Source organism: Octopus sinensis, linkage group LG19, assembly GCF_006345805.1.
Source record: "Octopus sinensis linkage group LG19, ASM634580v1, whole genome shotgun sequence".
Lineage (NCBI taxonomy): Eukaryota > Metazoa > Mollusca > Cephalopoda > Octopoda > Octopodidae > Octopus > Octopus sinensis.
Window position 1 is genome coordinate 13530487 of NC_043015.1, and position 23319 is coordinate 13553805.

The 23319-nt window shown below is 35.2% G+C and overlaps 1 protein-coding gene across 1 annotated transcript in view; it reads left to right on the plus strand.

The window, feature by feature from the left end:
* Positions 1–23319, plus strand: part of LOC115222009 (organic cation transporter protein) — a 55035-nt gene that overhangs the window by 25843 nt on the left and 5873 nt on the right. The window contains exons 3-8 of the mRNA XM_029792121.2: positions 1411–1514; positions 6732–6886; positions 10388–10556; positions 14727–14942; positions 17341–17564; positions 20432–20613. Coding sequence (XP_029647981.1) covers positions 1411–1514; positions 6732–6886; positions 10388–10556; positions 14727–14942; positions 17341–17564; positions 20432–20613 — 1050 coding nt within the window. The remainder of the gene's footprint in view (positions 1–1410; positions 1515–6731; positions 6887–10387; positions 10557–14726; positions 14943–17340; positions 17565–20431; positions 20614–23319) is intronic.

Below are 23319 nucleotides of genomic sequence, written 5' to 3' on the forward strand. Positions count from 1 at the left end.
TATATATATATATATATATATATATATATATATATATGTGTATATGTATATATATATATGTATGTATCTTTTTATACATGTAGGTATATATATACATATGTCAATATGTATACATATATATATATATATATATATATATTATATATATATATATATATATATATAATACATATATAATGTACACATAAATATGATATAAATACATGTATATGAGAATACATGTTATATGTAATGATAGTATATTTATATACATATATATAAACATAATGTATATATATATAATATATATGTGTCTGTATGTGTATATACTATATGATCTGTAATATTATAAGAATATAATATAACACACACACACACACACACACACACACACACACACACATATATATATATATACATATATATATACATATATATATATATATATATATACAAAATATATATATATTATATATATATATATATAGAGAGAGAGAGAGAGAGAGAGAGAGAGAGAGATACATAAATGTTCAATTTGCAAGGAAAGATCCAGAGGAACGGTTACAAGGTAGCCAAATGTCACTTAAGCGTCCAAGGAATTATCAATCACATTTGCGTGGGATTTAATTCCGAGGAGAAGTGAGACGTGTTCTGGAAAACATAAGAATAATGGAAAATGGGGACAAACGCTCAAGATGTTATTTAAATCATTTATATCACCCTATCAACGATATATGTTTCTATAGATGTATGAAAAATAAAGAGGAAGAATAATGTGAAAAAATGCATCAATCTTATCAGGGAGGATATAAACAGTGTTCATGAATAAGTCATTTAAAAATTACTAGCGTTCCCTATCCACCTTTGTTTTCAATATATATAAACATATTCAAATAATATCTTGAGCGTTTGTCTCCATTTTTCTTATTCTAATATATATATATATATATATATATATATTAGTCCAAAGTATACCAGCGAGCCATATTATTGAGAACTTAATACCTATGTATACAGAAGTATTAATATACGTTCATTCTCGGTATAAGTCGAGAGGTACCATCATTTCAAAATTTTTCGGTGCTTTATAAACTGAGTGATCGTGTCTACTATATGTCTGATCTTTTAGTTATGAATCCCTGAATAAAAGATAGTGAAATTTGAGATGGTTGTATTTGTACACATATACATATGAATATTCATATACATTTATATATACATGTGTATATGTTATATGTATGCATATATTTATATGTGTATATATACATATATATATACATACATATACATACATATGTACATACATATATACATACATACACACATATATATGTATATATAAAACACATACTTATAATATATAAACGTGTGTGGTCATAATTACATTTGTGTTGTTGATTGCTCGTTTTACTCGAAATTATTTTTTATTAGATGGACCTTGTCTGTGATAAGCAGTTTGCCTCCACCCACGCGCAGATGAGTGTGATGGGGGGCTTCTTGGCAGGAGCATTCATCCTGGGGAGTTTATCCGACATGTAAGTCCGCCTCTTCACCCCAATTTGGGTGATTTGCAGGTACCATTATAGCCGAATGTACAACTGCTCAACTCTACCTTTTCCCTATTTTATATGCATATTTTGATACTTGTATTTCAAATAATTTTTTTTATCTTATAAACTATGTTAATCATATTGAGGAAGATATCACTATAGAATATATAATTCAAAACTGTATGTGATAAAGAGAATTATTTTTACTCTAGATTCATGCCTAAATTTTTTAAACGTAATTACGAAATTGCATTCCTTCTTTCATATCTACACATATTTCCATACAGGCCGTGACAATTGCATATTATTGACTAATAGTAACTACAACTCTATCACAATCTGGGCCTGGTTCTGGGCCCATATTACTTTCTGCCCAAGCTGGCTAAGTCCATTGCTGCACATAAATAAACTCGATAGTATGTCGGCTGCAATGTTTCTCGTCATATCATTTGAGTTTGCAGTATGAACCAGCAGAGCTTTTCGTCTGTTGATTCGTTTTGAAGACCACTTTCTAGCTTCCATTTAAAAATTTATGAATTTTTAGTTTTACATTAATTATGAAAGCAGTAATACGTTCCTTGTGAGGTGACGGTCATCTGAGAGGGAGCTATAAACAAATTTAAACTAGAACTTTTCCAGAAGGACTTTGAATTTCTGTTTGCATCTTTTTTTATATATCTTTCAAGAATACTTTCTTACTTATGAACCTAATGGTCCTTTCCATTTAAAATAAATGACCTGGGGATCTACATTTTTCTGATACGGAGCATTTTGTTAATTCTACGTCAGTATTTCTATGAAGCGCTAGATACGCACGCACACGCACACACACATACATATATATCCGGAAATTATTATGATATAGTATCATACTTAATTATCTATTTAGGTTGTACAAAGTTCGTATTTAGAATGTCAGCCTCCAAGCGGGTTATCTACATCTGTAATCAAGAACAACAGATGTTCTGCAGTTACGAAATGATGGGTAGGGAGAATAGAGTAAGTTATAAAGATTAACTCAATAATTTCTGTATTCTGCTTCTATTCAGCATAAAACGATTAGTAAATGTTAATATTATGTTTACAGTAGGTACGACGGATACGGTTGCAATAGATGGCTTTTTATAGCTAAGTAAGAAGAGATAGGGCAGTGTCCATGACCTTTCACGGGGCTTCCTAGACTGATAAAAGGAAGAGAGGAATCTATGCTCAGACTGGAGACAACAGTGAACGTTTCAATTTCCAACATAGAAACGAAATGAATTCTTGATATTAATCTCTGTAATATTTAAACTGGAAAATTAATCTTGTTGTTTCATTTGTTTTCCAACGAATATTCATATGCATACATATTAAGTATGTATATAACTGCAAATAAATACATATATGTACATGTTTGAAGATGTGAATACAAAAAGTCGAGTGAAATTATCTAACAGAATAGAAAATACTTTGATGACAATGATAAGAAAAAATTTTTTTTTTAAATATTATTTGAAGAAGATATTTATCTAGAACATATTCATATATTTCTTGATATTCTTTTACTGTAGCATATCACTTATAAATAAGCGAGAACATGTTTTCGAAATTGTCTTCTAAATTATTGAAATACATTCCTATGACATTTTCTTCCTTTAAAAAAATATGATGTATAGTTATCCTTTTGGAGAAAGAAATTCTTTACAAATGGTGGAGGGTTGCAAAATTAGTTAGTGTTACTAACACATTTACTCCTAACTCTCACGTAATTTCTAGAAAGGAATTCTGAAACCAAAACCCCGTATACCATTTCTTCATCATTTTTCGGTTTTGATAAAATATTTCAGGTGCATTCCCTTTCACTATTTTAAGTAAAGATATTCATAGTTTTTCTAAATTACGGAATGATGAGGGGATTTTTTAATCTCTTTCCTTAGTCGCACTTCTTGATTTTGCGATTTTGTTTCGTAACTCGTTCCTTGACAAAAATGACATTCAGATAGTTCGATTTTTTACAAGTGATTATAAAATGATATAGCTTAGAATTCTTTTCTGATCTAGGCACAAGGCCCGAAATTTTGGGGGAGGGGGCCAGTCGATTAGATCGACCCCAGTACACGACTGATACTTAATTTATCGACTCCGAAAGGATGAAAGGCAAAGTCGACCTCAGCGGAAATTGAACTCAGAACACAAAAACAGACGAAATACCGTGGTGCTAACGTTTCTGCCAGCTCGCCGCCTATAATTATAATTGCTTCAAATATTACATGGTATCTCTTAGAAATATTAATATTTTTTTATATTTTTGTCCGTCTTTACGTTCTGAGTTCAAATTCCGTTGAGATTGACTTTGTCTTTCATCTTTTCGGGGTGGATAAAATAAATACCAGTTGAGCACTGGGGTCGATGTAATCAACTTAACACCTCCCCCGAATTTGCCGGCCTTGTACAAAAAATTTGAAACCAATATTTTGTATCTTTAAGATGGCGAGCTGGCAGAATCGTTACCGCGCTGGAAAAATGCTTAGCGGCATTTCTTCTGACTTTACGTTCTGAATCCAAATACCGCCGGGATCACCTTTGCTTTTCATTCTTTCGGGGTCAATAAAATAAGTACTAGTTGAATTCTGAGATCACTGTTATCGACTAGCCCCACCTCCAAACTTGCTGGCCTCATGCCAAAACTTGAAATCAATATGTTGTATCTTTCCTGTTTCCTAACGTTTATAATTTTTTAGTGTTCAGACTTCAAATATTTCATTTGGTCAAAATTTTGAAGCTATTAAGATCACTTATACGCTCACATCTATTCTATATAATTCTATATGACAAAAACCTTGTATTTTAAAGCACAGAGAAATAACAGATTTTTCTTAATTCAAAATTTCCTACTTCCGTAATTAGGAAGTAAAGTAATTCGCAGGAAACGTTTGAAGATATTTCAACTCTCATTATAGGATTCTTTCTTGATTTAATCTTCTTCAGCTTATTTCAATAACAAATTATCTTGTTATTGTTGTTAACAGAAAGCGACTTAGTTGATTCTTAACTGAAGAAACTAAAGCACAATAGTAGCCAATCGGAAAACTAATTATGCTGGCATTACTACAATTCAGTACTCCACTGTCGGCTTTTAATTCCTCAAAAGTTTCTTAATAATGCATTCATTTACTATGAAATATTGTAGACATATGTTTATGACGGTGTAAATTAGAATTAGGTTGTTCAAATTAATGTTTTCTTAAGACATTTTAAAAATTCACTTTAAATAGTTCAGCAACTTGCTCATAATTGTTGCATAAGAAAAAAATCTGTCATTATCATGATTGATATATTTATTATAATAGGAAATTACACTTTAATTGTTTCAGTAATTCGACTGTGTCATGCTGGAGTGGAGAACTTGGCTGCAAAGCTTTAGTTGAACATATCGACTCCAGTACTTTTCTTTCAAGCTGGTACTTATTCTATTAGTAACTTTGGCCGAACTACTAAGTTACGGAGACATAAACAAACCAACACTGGTTATCAAGCGGTAGGGCGGTCAAACACAAGTGTAAAGACGCACACATACATATATATGCTCCGGACTTCCATACAGTTTCTATGCAACTTCTACACAAGGCATCGTTTGCCCTTTGAGCTATAGTATAAGATATATTAAATATCGCTAAGTGAAACTGAAACCGAAACTACGTGGTTCCTAACCACTCAGTCGTGCCTCTGACACGATGAATAAAGTTCAAAATTTGCTTTAGCTTGTTGCAATACAGATCGAAAGTATCCAGTAATGGAAGCAAGAGCAAACTAGCCAACTACAATATTCTTCTGATTTCAATATGCTTTGCAAAGATCATGACCAAGTTTTTGAGTGCTTAAAAAGGAATGAACTCTTCTTTCTGCATCATTCTTTTTTATTGAACAAAAATGACTTCATCAACATAATCTCACTTTAAAAAGCTTTTGTTTTAAACATGCATTATTAAAAATGTTGTGAGGAAACAAATTCGGTAGTAGTGGGCATTAAATTGTAGTTATAACAAAAATGTGAAAAACTATACATTTTAGAGTATATTTACTTTTCAATGGCCAATATTTCGTTATGAACAATAGGATGGTCATTCACTTACTATTTCATCAACTAAGAAAGTTTAGCTCTATTGTCGTATGCCATGACCCAACAGCCAGCACAGGCGTATTTTATCAAAACATTACTTTCATGTAAATGCCTGGTAACTTCACAAATATTTTACCTCGGGAATGATGTTTTTGGTTGTACACCTTATGTAACAGGTTTTTCTTCTTCAATTTCAAACTGGATCACTTAGTACATCAAAGAATTTGTTTTTAAAGTTTTGTCCTCGTACTAAAGAAGGTTTCTTTCACAGAACGAGTACTTAATTTTAGATTCTGGATTAGTTTATCGGTAGTCTTTCGAAGTAAATTTTATTAGTAAATGTCTGGTATAAATCCCTAATAGTCGATAAAATCTGGCCTGAACGTTTTTTTTCTTTTTAAATTGATAGCTTTTATCTGTTACATCAAATAAAAATTAGCACTTAGGTTTTTTTTTTTCATATTTTTCGTCTAGTTAGATACAGATTTTGTTTCACTATGAGTTCTTCTTCTTTCATCTTTTTTCATGTTGCCAGGTTTGTCCTCACTTTTTGATTGCATTTGTCTCTAAATGATTCATTTTTAGTTTCATTTGTCACCATTTGAACCCATTTCTCAGTATATTGATGCTTCTCCTATATTTTACCCTTCGCTTTCGGTCCTGGGTTTTCCCGCTATGAATTTCCAAAAGCTTACTAACTATCGAATAAAGATTTAATAAAAGAAAACCAAATATAATTTTAGTGGATATGTAATGTTTGATTGTTAGACCAATAATAAATAAATAAATAACTAAATAAATTTTCAAAAAGCTATATTTGAACAACTAATTTAAGCAATTTTAAATATTAAAAAAGAAGTTCGAAGTTTTACTGATCTTAATAAAGTCATTATGAAAGCATCTTTGAAGATTGATATATGCATACATATTAATTATTAATTATTAAATGTCAATTGTTATAGTTTAGATTACTTAAAATATTGTAACACTTTAACGGATACAACTATAATGTATTAAATGAAATTGGAATACAAGACTTTTTTGTACAATACAGGTTCTGTAGTATGTTATATTTTGTTTCGTTTTGTTTTTTTTTCTAGAATTGGTCGCCGGAAGATTTTGCTGATTTCATATCTTTTAAACATTTGCACCAGTATTGGCACCACCTGGGTTCCTGAATTTATTTCCCTGGCTGTGATTCGTTTTGCACAAGGTATAGCATGTGCCGGAATAATTACAACGGCCTTTGTAATAGGTAAGTCATACAGCATTCATTGAAATCTAAATTAAGAAACAATAGTTAAAATTAACCGAATCTCTACATTGTCAGCCTACAACCAACCATAAATGCTCCTTACTTGTATCTAAGTTGTAGTTTGTGCATAACAAATATATTTAACTCGCATTATTTGACGTAGAGAGACAGCATGTAATCATCTTTCGATACAGCAACAGTGTCTTATAAAATAGAAGTGTTTTGTTATTTGTTACTGTCAGACTTAAATCCCCATCACTGCTTCGTATTACTTTAGAACGTTGTCGATCATCCCGACACCTGTATGCCGATATGGTTGCCCAGGTTTCCTTCGAACGGGACGCATCCCAATGCCTCGAGTATCCTCAGCAGTGACATGCAGAAAAGATGGGAGAAAACATCTTTCGCTGGCCGGTTGCGTGATTCGAAACGGTTCTGATTGTTGGTCATTTAGCCTGACAATTGTATAGCTGATTCTATACAATAAAGCAGTCTATCCTCTGAGATCGAGACCGAACCCGTTTGCATTGTAGTTAACAGCCAGATATTTCATAGCCGACCCTGCCAAAAGCTTTCGACAGGACCAAATTGACCAGAGTCCCATCAAAAGCATATTTGCTCACTAACTTCTCACGAGTGGGAGATTGTTGTCGCCAGAAACAGTAGATATCTGCTAAAGCCTTTGGCAAACAAGTCTGCTTGTAGCTATAACAATCGAAGGGAAGGTCGTCCAAGCCATGCAATTTACTTGTCGAACAATCACATATTGCTTACAATGTCACAGACGCTGTTATTATGGGATAAAGGCTTTAAGGTACTTATCATTTTTCAATTCTGTATCATGAGTAAAATTACTATGATCGAATTTACCTTTCAAACTTCTGAAATCGATAAAGTAGTCATAGTAGTAGTAGTAGTAGTAGTAGTATAGTAGTAGTAGTAGTTGCAGCAGCAGTAGTAGTGATAGTAGTAGTAGTAGTAGTAGTAATATACTCTGATCGCCCATACCCTTCCTCTTTAACTTGTGACATTGTGGGTTTTAAGTTTTGAAAAACAAATCCAACTAAATAATAAAAAAGCAATTTTTCAAGTTTAGGACATTGTCCTAGAAGAGTAAGTGATAGGATCTTCCAAGAGCGAATTTTCGCCCATTTTGACATCTGAAGCCGTCCTCTGACGAAGTCTCCAAAGATTCACATGAAAAACAAAATTATAATCAAAACAGTAATTCAATTTACAAACTTAAGAATTTGTAAAAATTGCTCAAAATAGTATAATTTAAATTAATTTGTAAAATTAAAAATTACTCCCTGCATAAATTCTTGTTAACTGGAAATTCGCTTTTGATAATAAAACAGGTTCCCTGCCCATGTAGTACAGAGTACACCGTAAATTTCTGTGGTGCGGTCCTTCAGAATCCTCGTTATTGCAGCAAATGTTGGCTACTTTAGACAATCTAAGTAAATGGAGATTACACTGGATATTATCCATGGCCTTCCCAAGGGCATTATCACATGAGTAAAATTAAGTTACAATGCATATGTAATTGAAATTGTACCCTGGATTCGACCAATCAATAATTTACTGTAACATCTTATTCTATTAATTGTTGAGGGGTGCAAAAGAAAGATTTTAAATTTTGAACGTAGTAGGATTTGTGCCAGCTGAAGAATGGATACTTGTAAGGAAAATCACGCGCCTCATTGCCTATGAAATCCATCTGTTGCGGTTTTCCAGCTGGGCTGGTTGGCTATATCCTGGCAACTGGGTCGATTGGATTATAATCCTAAAGACTAAATCAAGCCACCAAAGAGACAGGCATGGCTGCTCAAAGTATGGAACCTTTCCTGAAGCGAAGACTAATTCAGTCCATTCAAGCGAAGCGTACAGGCTAAGGAGCGAAATATTTGTGGCCGTGAGATACCTGCTGATGACACGGAAGAGTTTCCGACGTTGCGATGGATTCAAAAGAGCTAGAAATACAGCTGAGAGTCTCCGGTACTTTCTGCGTGGGAAAAAGTATCTTGGATATTTATTTCACCTGATAACTCAAAACAGCAGCACACCTGGCATTTAGTATTTAGTGATGGCACCGATAGAATAAGTCATATATTAAGCTCAATCGAAACATATTGAACATTAGCTGTGTGATCAAATTCCAAGATTTAACAGCATGTGAATGTGTGTGTTTTAGTGCAAGAAATCAATGGAGATGGATGAATCTTAAAGCTTCTAGTAACGTCTTTGCAGGGGAGTTAGAAAGTTATCCCCTCTGTATTGTTTATATTCTTTTTCTGTAAAAGCATGTCTTCAGATCAAAATAATAATCAAAATATAAGAATACATTAAGGATTACGCTTGCAATACAGAACAGTATTTCTTTGCTGTCTATTTTATCACCCCGGATGTATTAAGGGCAAGACCTCCTTTGATGGAATTTGAAGTCATAACATAGAAGGACAAACTGAATATGAGTATAATCATACTATAATCCATATCAACTGAAAGATAATGGTATGTTGTAGAGAGCGGGTAACTGCTTAATAAACACACAAACACACACACACACACACACACACACACACACACACACACATACATACATTCCTAAGGTATTTTTCGATGCTGTTGTTTTTGCTGTTGATGTTGTTGTCGTTGTTATTTGTATTATTATTATTATTATTATTATTATTATTATTATTATTAGTAGTAGTAGTAGTAGTAGTAGTAGTAGTAGTAGTAGTAGTAGTAGTAGTATCATTATTATTATTATTCAGGCCAATGCTTGGAATCGAATTCGGAATTTTGGGGTTAGTATCCCGCGCTCTTAACCACTACGCCATGTTCAGGTTTATACCTGTAATTATTGGGGAACTGGGATATGTAACACACTGCCTAAGAACCAATCTTGATAAATTAGGCTTCTCAAAACCAGAAAGGCGGAAGCCAATTCGAAGACTATAGATCCAAGCCATCACTCGAAATGTAAAAATATGTAAAACATTCCAGAAATTTATCATTTAAGTATATATGAACCATGTCTAGACATGCAACTCTATGCATGAGAATACATATGCCCACGGGTATATGGCGTAGTGGTTAAGAACACGGGATACTAACCCCAAGATTCCGAATTCGATTCCAAGCAGTGACCTGAATAATAATAACAATAATAATAATAATAATAATAATAATAATAATAATAATAATAATAATAATAATAATAATAACATCGGAAAATATCTTAGGAATGAGAACTCAGGTTCGAAATTTCCCCAAGACACCTGATGAAGGCTGGAGGGTATATCAGCCGAAATGTTGTGTTAACAACAAACAAGATGAGAACAAATATCCGTCAAATGTAAATAATGTATACATACATTTCCTCTTTTAAAACATATTAGATATTAATGAATGAAATTCGCATTTGCCGCGCAGGACAAATTATTGTTTGAAATTGATGAAATTCTGAAATTGTGTTGTTAATTTTGTTGTTTCTAGGTATTGAAATAGTCGGTCCTACATATCGGAAAATCACTGGAATTCTTTTCGAGTTCTTTTTTGCTTTTGGATTCGTCCTTCTCGCCGGTTTGGCCTACCTGATCCGAGACTGGGAGTACTTAGAGTTGGCTGTGTCTCTTCCTTCAATCACTTACATAATTATTTGGTTGTAAGTACCATTTTCAGTTTCTATCTTTTTTTTATAACGATCTAACTAGATTCAATATTGTTTGGTGAAACTGTTGACCTTGCTATTGTTAACTTTTGAGCCCGTCTCTAACGCTGTGGACTACTCATTGCAGAAACTAAATAAGAAAGAGAAGGGGGTGGAGGCGGAAGAGGATGGGATAATGGGGATTTTTGTACGGCAATTGAGAGCAAAAGTGACCTTATAACAACAGCAGCAACAACAACAACAACAACAACAATAATAATAATAATAACCAACGCATTACAGACACAACACACAATACAAACACTAATACAACAAAAGACTGCACCAGACCTCATAACAAAAGAAACTGACGCAATACAATACTGGGAAGAGTTTGCATCCCTCCCCGCCACACACACGCACAAAAAATCGCAATGCTTCACACACCCCAGCAACACGGAGATATAGCAGGTGATACTGTAAAAATTTGCCTGAAACTACCAAATGTTGGATAATAATAATAATAATAATAATAATAATAATAATAATAATAAATGCCCCCATGTAGTACCTCGCAGTGGCTTTCGTGGCTTCTCGTCTTAATTGACTGGAAGTGTTATCATGTACATTGTTTTGTCTTGGTATAAAAGATGGGTTACAGAAAATATTCTGCTCGATACCACAGATTTGTTTGTCAGTTGTTTGACCTTAACCAGTTGAGCATTCCCTTAGTGGCTGACGATATGTGCATTTCTGATCACGAACAGAAATAGTGGTGGGGATATCATAGCCACGTATTGAGAGGAATTCTTTTGGGGTTTGAATAATTAATCTCTGGAAACATGGGTGTTTCGTTTAACATGCTTAAACACCCCTTATCCAGGTAACTTTTGAGCGAGATGGGCTACTCGACCTGAAGAAAATGCTAACTGGGCCCCACTACAAGGTCATGCACTGTTTCTCTTAATATAATGTCGCGCACATATGATTGTGATGTATGTGTCTGATGTACCCTTATCAGACGAGTAGTCATAATGGGTATACTGGGTTTCGTATATTTTACCCCATTATCACTTTGATGGCATGCACTGCTCTCTCACTCAATAATAATAATATTAATAATAATAATAATAATAATAATAATAATAATTTTTACTACTCATTTACCCTGAAATCCTTTCTACTAATCCGTTCCTCTGAAATTTTTGGGAAGGGGTAAGTCGATCGCATTGACCCCAATACTCAGCTGGTACTTATTTTATTGATGCCACAAGGATGAAGGGCAAAGTTGACCTCGGCAGAATTTGAACTCATAACGTGAAGTCGGACGCAATACCGCAAAGTATATTTCCCGGCGTGTTAACGATTCCGCCAGCTCGCCATCAACAATAACAACAGTAACATCATCATCATCATCATCATCATCATCATCGTCATTATCGTCATTATCATCACTATCAATAATAATAATAATAATAATAATAATACCAACAACAACAACAACAACAACAACAACAAGAAAAAGAAGAAGAAGAAGAAGAAGAAGAAGAAGAAGAAGAAGAAGAAGAAGAAGAAGAAGAAGTCAAGTATGAACATGAACAAGACGGAGTCACCGAGAACAAGGAATATAAGAATCTGTGGGATTTTACACTCGAATGTGACTTCTTAATCGATGCTCGGAGACCAGATATTGTTTTGGTAGATAAAACGAAAAAGGAAACCAAGGTTATAGATATTTCCATACCTGAAGATGCACACATAAATAACAAAGAACTAGAAAACATTGAAAAGTACAAACTACAAAAAAGATGAAATTGCAAGAATGTGGATTGCGAGGAGAGTGTCTGAGAAGAGTTGTAGGAGCACTCGGAGCACTAACAGCCAAGTACGAGAAATGTGTCAGAGAGATCGGATTTGACTTGAGAGCAGAGTAAGCCCAAAAAAACTGCTCTGCTGGGGACAGCTAGGATTCTGAGATAGATACTTGGATATTGAATGTCTTCCACGATAATTAACAACCAAGTATCAAAGCTTATAGTGTGCAGAAAGAGACCCGGTGAGACCTCTGACAACAGGCTGCTATCCGCTCTCACAGAATCAACCAGAGCAAATAACACCGAGCACTCTGAGAAGGAAAACAACAACAACAACAACAACAACAATAACAATAATAATAATAATAATAATAATAATAATAATAATAATAATAATAATAATAATAAACCAAAGCTAATAAACTAGATACTGTTGTGAAAGACCAAACAATAAAATTTGTTTATTGATTGACGTGATCATACCTTGTAATCATAATACCACGGCAAAAGAATCTGATAAGCTCAGAAAATATAAAGATTTGTGGCTTGAAATCGAAAAAATGTGCATTTCAAGACGGTTATAACACCAGTGATTGTAGGGACACTTGAAATGCTCAAAAATGGAACTGAAAATTGAGGATGATTCTTGGTTTACCATCCTTGCAATAAGTGCAAAAAATTGTTTTAACTGGTATGTCACTCATATTGAGAAGAGTACTGTCACTGTGAATTTTCTTTCTTTTTTACTCACCTATTTTCTTTGTTTCTTTTATTCATTTTTCCTTTTTTAATTTGATTTTTAACTTTTATTCTTATTCTTTTTTATTCTTTTTCTTTCTTTCTTCCTTCCTCTAATTCTATCACATGACTTGTGTGTTTATTTTAATGGCCTAATAATGCATACGGTGAGTTTTTTTGCCCTAGGCGTCAGGAAGACACATGGCAAGAAGTGGAAACAAGAGAATAACAATACTAATAATAATAATAACAACAACAACAACAACAACAACTGAAGGAGAAAGAGATAACAAGAGAGCTGGAAAAGAAATACCAGTCAGTAGAAAAGCCAAACAACAACATAAGTGATAAAATTCATACCAAAGAAGAATTTAAAGGAAAAATAATAATAACGCTACCAATAAGAAAGGGACGACTAGCACCAGCGATTTAAGTGCGGAAAACCAGAAGATTTTAGATAAATTGAAGGAAGCAAAAGATTACCTATTTCTTTACTAAACACAGAGGGGACAAACACAGAGACGACAAACAAGGACAGACAAACGGATTAAGTCGATTATATCGACCCCAGTGCGCAACTGGTACTTAATTTATCGACCCCGAAAGGATGAACGGTAAAGTCGACCTCGGCGGAATTTGAACTCAGAACGTAACGGCAGACGAAATACCGCTAAGCATTTCGCCCGACGTGCTAACGTTTCCGACCAACGGTAGGAAGCTGCTAGATCTGACTAGGAAAGTAAATTCTGTTATCAGTAGGATAGATACTAAAAATATAGGTGGCACTAACCTATTGGTTTATGCAGGAGGGGTAGTTGCCACTAGAAGATTAGCTATTTCTCATGGAAGGATTAGAAAAGAGCAAATGTGGAAAAGGGGATTACAAAATAAAGCGAAGACTTTAAGACAAGATTGGAGTAGGATTGAAACCAACCAGGAAACTGAACAAGTTAGAAAGCACAAGATTTAAATCTTCTCTAGGAAAAAAAAGATACTTAGTTAAAGAGAAAGCATTTGGGATAGTAATGGAAGAGCTTAAACAGTGTATCATAGTAGTAGCAGGTGAGCTTTTCAAATATCAGAAAAAATAGAACAGAATAGATTATTTGACTTAAGCCAGAGCAGATTTTATAGCCAAATAAATAGGATGAGAAACCTAATACAGAAGCTAGAACATTCTGGAATGATATTTGGAATACGCCAGTCAATCATAATGGAAATGCAGCATCGTTAAAGAAAATGTGCAGCATGGTTAAAGAAATAGAAGTAGTCAGTGAGAAGCAAACAGATCTAAAACTAACTAGTGCATTAATGAGAAAAGTGTTAGGAAAAATGCCGAAATAGAAGGGCCCAGAACCAGATTTAGTTCAACGGTACTGGTTAAAGAAATTTGTAGCTTACATGAGAGATTAAGGGAGAAACTTCAGGATTGCCTGAATAGAGGAGTAATACCAGATTAGATGATTAGAGGGGGAACAGTACTTCTTATGAAAGACAAAAGCAACGGTAATACAGATAGTAATTATAGACCAATCACTTGCTTACCAATAGTGTGGAAGTTGGTTTTTGTTTTTCTCTTTTCAATCTGTCTTTGTTTTCAATCTTATTTATTTCTATCCCCTATAACTGACAGATACATTCCAGAATCCCCACGATGGCTACAGAGTCAGGGAGAACGTGAACGATTTGAAGATGTTATGCGGAAGATAGCAGAAGGTAACGGCGTCGAAGTGTCACCAAAATTGTTTGATTCTTTAGAATTTCGCGAAAATGTCAAGTCAGTGCCATTATGGATTATATTTACCTCTAAAAAACTAACGATTCAAAGTCTGATTATTTTCCTCAACTGGTAAGTAAATCATATAAATTTCTTGATTCTTATTGAGATTCCTCCATGAAAGTGAAATTTCGCATAGTTGTATCAAACATAAGCAAAAAGCCTTAAATTTATAGAGAAGGAGGTTACTGGTACTTTCTTTTATAGTTTTATAGACCCTAGAGCGATGAAAGGAAATGTTGACCGTGGAAGAGTTTAAAATCAGAAATATGAAGTACGGTACTGAATAAAACAAAACATTGTGTCCGACACCCTACCAATTCTGCTAGTTCATCGCCCTCTATAGTGACAACATTAACGTATATCGATAACTATCTTCATGATTTGTCAACATGCATAAGAATTTAGTTCCGAAATTTGTAGCATTACGGATCGATCAATTTTCAGTCAGTTAAAACACTAGTATATATCAATAGTATTTCCACTCTCGAAAGAGGTCTGATCAATAAGTATCCGGACTGTTGCTATTTCAGTGATACGTTTCCATGAGTTATATTTCAAGCTTGTGATATTTAGTTGGTATGACCTGGAGAGATATCTTCTAGAAAATGAATGGTCTTAATTGGAATAGATGGGCTGTAGATCCTTTTCAAATGTTTGACATTATTTGGTGAAGGGGAGAGACATTGAAATGATGTTCAAAAACAATGGGCTCTGATCAGCCTATAGCAAAAAGTGATCCTTTACAGTAAGCTGTATTCTTCCAGGTTTAACTGTTCCCTTCAAGCATTCTGTTTCCCATGTTTCAATATGGTTGAGCCAAATATATACGTGGTCTAATCAATAAGTATCCGGACTTTTCCCATAGTAACGAAGCTAAAACACGCAGAATAAAGCTACTTGGCACAGATTGAGCTTGAACTCTGCTGTGCATGCACACTAAGTTTTAATGTTCTAACTCACTTCTGCTGTTTACAGCAGTGCCTGGAAGGAACGTTTGTAGCGTGTGTTCGTCGCATTGACCATGACAGAGAAACTTGAGCTGAGAATCTGCATCATATTTTGTCAAAAGCTTGGTGTACCAGCTCAGAGGCCTACGTAAAGTTTTCAAAAAGTTTTCATCGTTCCCGACAAGAAGGTCTTGTGCAGCTGAAACCCGAGTGTCTTTTTGGTCAGCTGAAAGCATTTTTGGCACAAACTTAGCATCTCATACCCAAATCTTCAGTGATAATGGACTGAACTGAATCGTAACTAATTTGCACATCCTCTGATAACTCAACGATGGTAATTCGACGATTTCCTCTCACAACTGCAGGCACATCTTCGATGCTTTTGCGGGTCTCCCAAAACGTTCGTCGATATCGACATTTTTCAGCCATCTTGGAAACTTCTGAACCACTCGAGCACTTGTGTGCGGCTCATACACTCTTCACCATACAGTTTCTGCAACTTTACGTAGGCCTCTGAGCAAGTATCACCATGGTCAATGCGACGATCACACGCTACACGCCTTCCTTCCAAGTACTGCTATAAACAGCAGAAGTGAGTTAGAACTGTACAATTCAATGTGCCTGCACAACAGAGTCCAAGATCAATTTCTGCCAAGCAGCTTTACTCTGCGTGCTTTAGCTTCGTTACTATGGTAACAGTCCTTATTGATAAGACCTCGTATGTACTCAAAATAACAATCGCAAAATATGTTATGAATTTCTGTTATGTTAGTATTACATCAACAAGTTGTTTTGATATTGCTGAAAGTCGATACGAGAGTAACTATCGTTTGATTCAATATTGTAGCGCTTCTAGATACAATGGTGAATTAATAGATGATTCATACATTTGCACCACACTGGACTGATCTTTTATAACGCCTGTGTATTTTTAAAATGCCTTCAGAACATACGGGTGCATGACATGGTTGTAAAGTTGAAAACTTCGTTTCGCAACTATGTGTATTCAATCTCACCGTATGGCACATTAGAGAAGTATCTTTTACCTTAAATTCAGAATAAGGTCTTGTAACTGTAGTTTGATAGACAGTGTCCTTCGGAATGCTCATTATTTTTCTAGGGTAGTAGACTTAAATCCTTGTCGCGCAGTTTAGCACAACAACCTGATCTTTCGATACCTATAACGGAGTCCACTCTGTACTTCCACAGTCTCTGGAGCCTTGAAAAGGCTCATTGGCGCGACCCTTTTTCTTCGATTAAACCATTAAAAAAAGTAAAAGTACATAGCTAGAAAGTGATAATGAAAATCCTTATGCAGATTTGGTTCGTCGTGAGCTTATCTCTTATTCTATTACAACATCAAATATCTTAGGAAACACAGACGGCAGTAATTATCGTTGCCTTCTTCATTTAAGACTGCTTATCATATTCAAAGAAACGTAAATTAAAGTTAACTGATGATTTTATATCAATATGTCAGAGATGTAAATAAAAATATACTACCATTCTTTCACTTGCAGGTTTGTCGTCAGCATGGTTTATTATGGTCTGTCATTAAATAGTGTGAACCTTGGTGGAAACATTTTCCTAAATTTCTTCTTCATAGGCCTAGCAGAGTTTCCAGCTTATTTCCTTTGTATACTTATTATTGATAAAGTTGGTCGAAAGCCAGTTTACTGTACATCAATGATTCTGGGTGGAATATCGTGTGTATCATCACTGGTCACCATGATGTATCTTAAGGGTAAGTAACCAATTGTACAATTTTCGTATAAGTCCTCTCCCTCTCTCCCTCTTCGACTCTCACCGGTGTGCTGACGGTTCTGCAAGCTCACCACCTTAATAATAATGATAGAAATGAGATGATGATGATGATGATGATGATGATGATGATGACGACGACGACGACGACGATGATGATGATGATGATGATGGTGGTGGTGGTGGTGGTGGTGGTGGTTTTGGTCGCTCCTGTCGGTTTCGACGTATGAGTGTTTGAGGGCGAGGACCTAAAGTTAAAGAGAGTAATAGAAAGAAGGAAAAAACCTGGGAAGCTGCCTCTATTTGCGATGGATGCGGGAATGTAATTTCAGTCCAGCAATGGAAACAGTGAGGATTTTGATTTTTCCTTCGATTGGGCAAGTGTGTCTGTTGATTGCGGGATGTAATTCGTCTGTTATTAATTTGTTTTCAACTCAAATTGTTTGGATGCATCTTGTATTTTGAGCACATTTTTGTATGGGGCAGAGGTATGGACTCCCTATTATAGACATATAAAGAAACTTGAAACCTTCCACATGTGCTCTTTGCGCAACATATGCAACATAGAATAAGCAAGATGAGATATCTTATGCTAAAATCTTAGAAAAATTGTGCTATCTCCAATATCCAAAACATGCTGATGTTGATTACAAAGGGTTTACACTAAGAAAAACATTATGGATGGCACAGGGAAAGCATTGTGTGTGTGTGTGTGTTATTGTGAGGGTTTTGCGTGTAAACAGGTTTACGAAAAAAAAAGCAATAACATTTTAACAATGCGTATTCCTCAATAAGGAGGGGACGTTCGAGGTCTGTTCATGGAAAAACCCCATAAGACTACAGGTGTTCTGACTTCTGCGGCAGGTACCTTTCCTCAGTTCCTCATCTCCGATTTATAGGTATACACTCAGGACAGGCCTGTTCACTCGCATCATTCTCGCCACTTTCTTAAACCTTTTAACAAAATGGCTGGAGAACAACACTTCCCTTTTCCCCCTTATTTTGCTCTTCGAGTGAAACTTGAAGTTCATGAGGCATTGGCCAAAAAGTAAAGTGTTTGTCTTCGGCCCCTTCAATCGCTTCCACCTTACAACCTCTTTTGCTGTGGCCATCAGACTTATAAAAACTGCCTGCCCTTCCCGGTTAAAAGAAAGCAGCGGGTCAGTCTTCACAATCGATTCAGTTGATAGCGGATTCCGTCACACACGTGTCAGCAGGTGTCTGATATAAACCCACAGGTCAGCAATGCTCGAACATTGCCCGAATACTTGCAGGACGGTTTCGTCATCCTGCGCGCATCTCGGACATGCTCAGCAGACGGCACTTCCGTGCCTGTTGTGTTTATCTCGAACAAACAATGCGCCCCAGTAGCATTGCTATGCTAGGGATTTCTGGAAGTTATTCATCGGCTCTAGGCCGAGAATTCTCTGGAATAGAGTGGCTCGTTGATCGTCTTCGACGCTTAGGGTCTTCCCAAGAATGTAGTCGCCCTTTTCCGCCACTAATCCTCTATAGAACACTAAAGTGAACTTTCTACGTATCGCAGTGCCCGACTGGTTGAGAGCTATGAGTGCGTGAAGACAATCCACTTTCCAATTATTTGTGATTTTCACAGAAAGCCGACATATTTGATAGGAGAGAGTCAGTCAATTACCTGGACCCTGGTACTTGACTGATATTTTTTTAATGAGCCTGTAAGGATGAGAGGCATAGTCGACCTCGGCAGAATTTTTTTAAACCTCAGGACTCATAACCATAAAACCCAGTTTTTCCTTCCCTGAACATCGACTCTAAGGAATTCCCCCCATCCCTGCTCAAGTTTTTTTCTGCAAGTTCTTACTAACAAGATTTCATCAGAAACATTCAGAGCATCAATTTCACCGCTTTGAGATGGCATGCGAAGGCTTTTTCGTAGCCACATCCTCCAGAAACAAGTTTAAGGTCTTTGCTTCGTATCCATGATAAAAAACATTTGTCTGAGATCTCACATAGTGGCCTCTTTTGCTATTGCAGCGACTAAAACCTAGAGAATAAAATTAGGAAGGCGGAATTGAGCAGATGTCCGTTCAATGAATTGTACCTGTGATATAAAAGCCCAGCTTTATCACACCTTATATCACTCTGACTCTCCCCAAGGAATACGATACAGGTGTACGTGTCAGCGGAATACTCAATCACTAACGCGAAAATTAAAAGAATCAAAAGTCTCTTCCGAGCCATGGGCTCATAAGGCTAGTTTCCTGAATTCTGTGGCGTGTATATCTCTCCATTGGATGAGATGTCGATTCGCTGCAGGACTATTTGTTTTTGGTAGCTGAGTGGACTGGAGCAGCGTGGAATGAAGTGTTTTACTCAAGAACACAACCCATCGCCCGATCCATGAATCAAAATCGCTATCATACGATCAGAAGGGCAACAAGGCGCCTCCAAAACATGCTAATTAAATCAATAAGTATTTCAGCTTATCATACAACTGAATACTCAGTCTAAACAGACGAAAATCCATTTTTAAAATGTAATATCGCATAGGTTTTATTCAAATTTATCATAAGTGTAGCTATGTTTTACTTCGTTTCTATATTAGCCATTCGTCTTTACCATATATTCTTTTCCTGCGCTTGATTTTGTCTCTATTCCAGATACTAACACTCATCTATACAATTTTTTCTATTTGTGCTCCAAGATTGATTCGTAAGGGACCGAGTTACCATTAATTTAGTAATAAATATACACAGGAGCATAGTTTGGTCTGATAAAATACGAATCAGAGTACAATTCTTCGGATGAGTTAAGAAGTGTACAAGGGATCTTTGTTACATGACTGAATATATTTTGTTTTTTGACTTTCAGAATACATTGGGTTTACCATCGCTTTGACAACCTTCGGTAAATTCAATTTGGCAGCCTCTTTTGCTGTGATCTACGTCATTTCCGGTGAACTTTTTCCAACTGTCATTCGAAATGGTGCTGTCGGGACGAGTTCCTGTTTCGCAAGAATCGGTGGTATGGTGGCACCATATGTTGCAGAAGCAGTAAGTCTGACTTTTAATTCAATTACTGAAATGTTCTCATTTCCTCTGAAATGGAACTGCTTTTGACCATATTTGGTCATTGATCTTATATGACATTTGGAGAGTTTTCATTCAACTAAAAAAGAAAAAATGTATTGATGTATTCTCAACGCTTCTTTCGCTTCTTTTTATTTTTTACTTATTATTTTTTCTTCTTTTTATCGTAAATAGCTCGTTCATTTTGATTATTTTTCATATATACTCATATATCTTTACAAATTTGTTTTACAAGATTCTTGATATGAAATCGTGTGTTGAAACAGATATTGTTATATTTGGGGATGGTCATATTTTTGCCAATTAACCATACGCACTATATACCTGGCCTTCACTTCAGCTTTATTTTTATCATTATTTTAATGTCCTTCGTCTTAAACCTTTCGTCACACATCCTGTGACCTCTTCAGCGACTTTCCGTCCCTTGACGGGTTTAGTGGAAGAAATCGACCCCAGAGCTAATAATTTTAAAGTCTGGTACTTATCGTATCAGATTCTTTCGCCAAAACGTCAAGTTACCTGGATGTAAACACGCCAACACCGGTTGTCAAGTGTTGGAGGGGAACAAATACAAGCACACACACACACACACACAATTGGTTTCCACGAAGTTTCTGTCTACCTAATTCACCCACATGTCATTAGTCGGTTCAGGGCCATTGTAGAAGACACTTGCCTAAGCTGGCGTACAGTGTAATTGAACTCGAAACCACGTAGTTGCAAAGCGAGATATACATCCTCCCGATTCCTGTTATTCTTATTCGTATAATCATTTGACGAATAATAAGTGTGTCACTTAAAAGTTTGAACCATCACAATCAATAGTTATCTGCTTGTACGTATAAATAATATCAGTAGCAAAGAAACGGAGTGAGCCTACCTATACACATTTTTACAAAGGTGCATATATATATATATATATATATATATTATATATATATATATATATATATAGAGAGAGAGAGAGAGAGAGAGAGAGAGAGAGAGAGAGATAGATGCATATATACTGGGTGCAGTATATACATTTACTCCATATTGAAACTCATTATTCAAACAAATTGAAACATTCTTATTCGCAAAAATAATTGCAAATGTTATATAACGCTGCCAAACATTCTTTAGTTTTCTTCATTGAATATAAAGGCTTAGAGAAAACGTGAACAAATTGTAGCATTGAAAATGGCTGGAATAAAGAATTACGAGGTAAAAATGACTTGCATTAGGCAAAGAGTGACCATTTTGAAATGTAAATATATGGAAAACATTGTCAATATATGTATAACAATCAATCTGTAAACTTTCATCAGCCAAAACCTAAAATTTTTATTTTATGACAAAATGAATAATATATAAAAATAATATATAAAAAGAATAATATAATATACTGAGTGCGGCATTTATAAATATATATGTCGCACTCGGTAGATAAAATGGTTTTAAAATACAAATAGAAATGCAGATATATAAGAACAAGAGGAGACACGCGGGACGGAAAGTCGCTGAAGAGGTCACAGGGTGTGTAACGAAAGGTTTAAGACGATGGACATTAAAATAATGATATTAATAAAGCTGAAGTGAAGACCAAGTATGTAGTGCGTATGGTTAATTGGCAAAAATATGACCATCCCCAAATTTAACAATATCTGTTTCAACACAAGGCTGTTGTCCAACGAATTAAACAGTTGCAATTCAAACAGCAGTTTTATGCTGTACTATCCCCATGTTCTTGATACACAAACCACATGCGTAGTTGCACTAGCAGCAGCGATTTCTCGGATGTACTTAAACTCCATTATCGTAGAGTCTGTAATTATGCATGAAAAAGCATGTAAACAAATGAATGCATATGATTCTGCGTTACCAGTATATATCAAATATGTGTGTGTGTTTACTTTTACTTGTGTATGCCTCTTTGTGTGTGCGTGTGTGTGTGTGTGTGTGTGGTGTGTGTGTGTGTGTGTGTGTGTTCGCATTTGTGTGTGTGTGAGAGCGAGAGAGCGAGAAAGAGAGAGCGGTGTATAAAAAGAGGATCGAGTCATAATAATAATTTTACCAGTTTTGAGATGAGGGTTAAATTGAAATATTTTTATGAATAGAGATTTCTTCAATATTTGAATGGAAATTCGTAATCACGAGTGTTGAGTAGTTGTTTGTGCCTATGTCATATCATAGGTCGAGTAGCTTGCAGAGGTTCCTTCACCCAACGCATACAATTTGTGAACCCAATATATCTATTTTATCAAGCTATTTTCAATGTCTAAAATATATGTCTGAAATATATAGATATACGCACGCACAAACAAACACACAGACACATACACACACACACACACAGAAAGGCAGACAGACAGACAGACAGACAGACAGACATACAGACAGACAGATAGATAGATAGATAGATAGATAGATAGATAGATAGATAGATAGATAGATAGATAGATAGATAGATAGATAGATAGAAAGATAGATAGATGGCAATGAGCAAAAAAGAAGATAACACATGAGAGACAATTTTAAAGAAATGTATGATTTGAGCGCTTAAAAAGAAGAGAAAGTGTCTTGATGTTTCGGACACTAGTCCTTTATCTGAATGTGAAAAAGAAAAAATAAAGTAATGAGAAAAGAAAATGGGAAAGTAAAACAATGAAAAAAATGTGTCTGGTAAAAGAG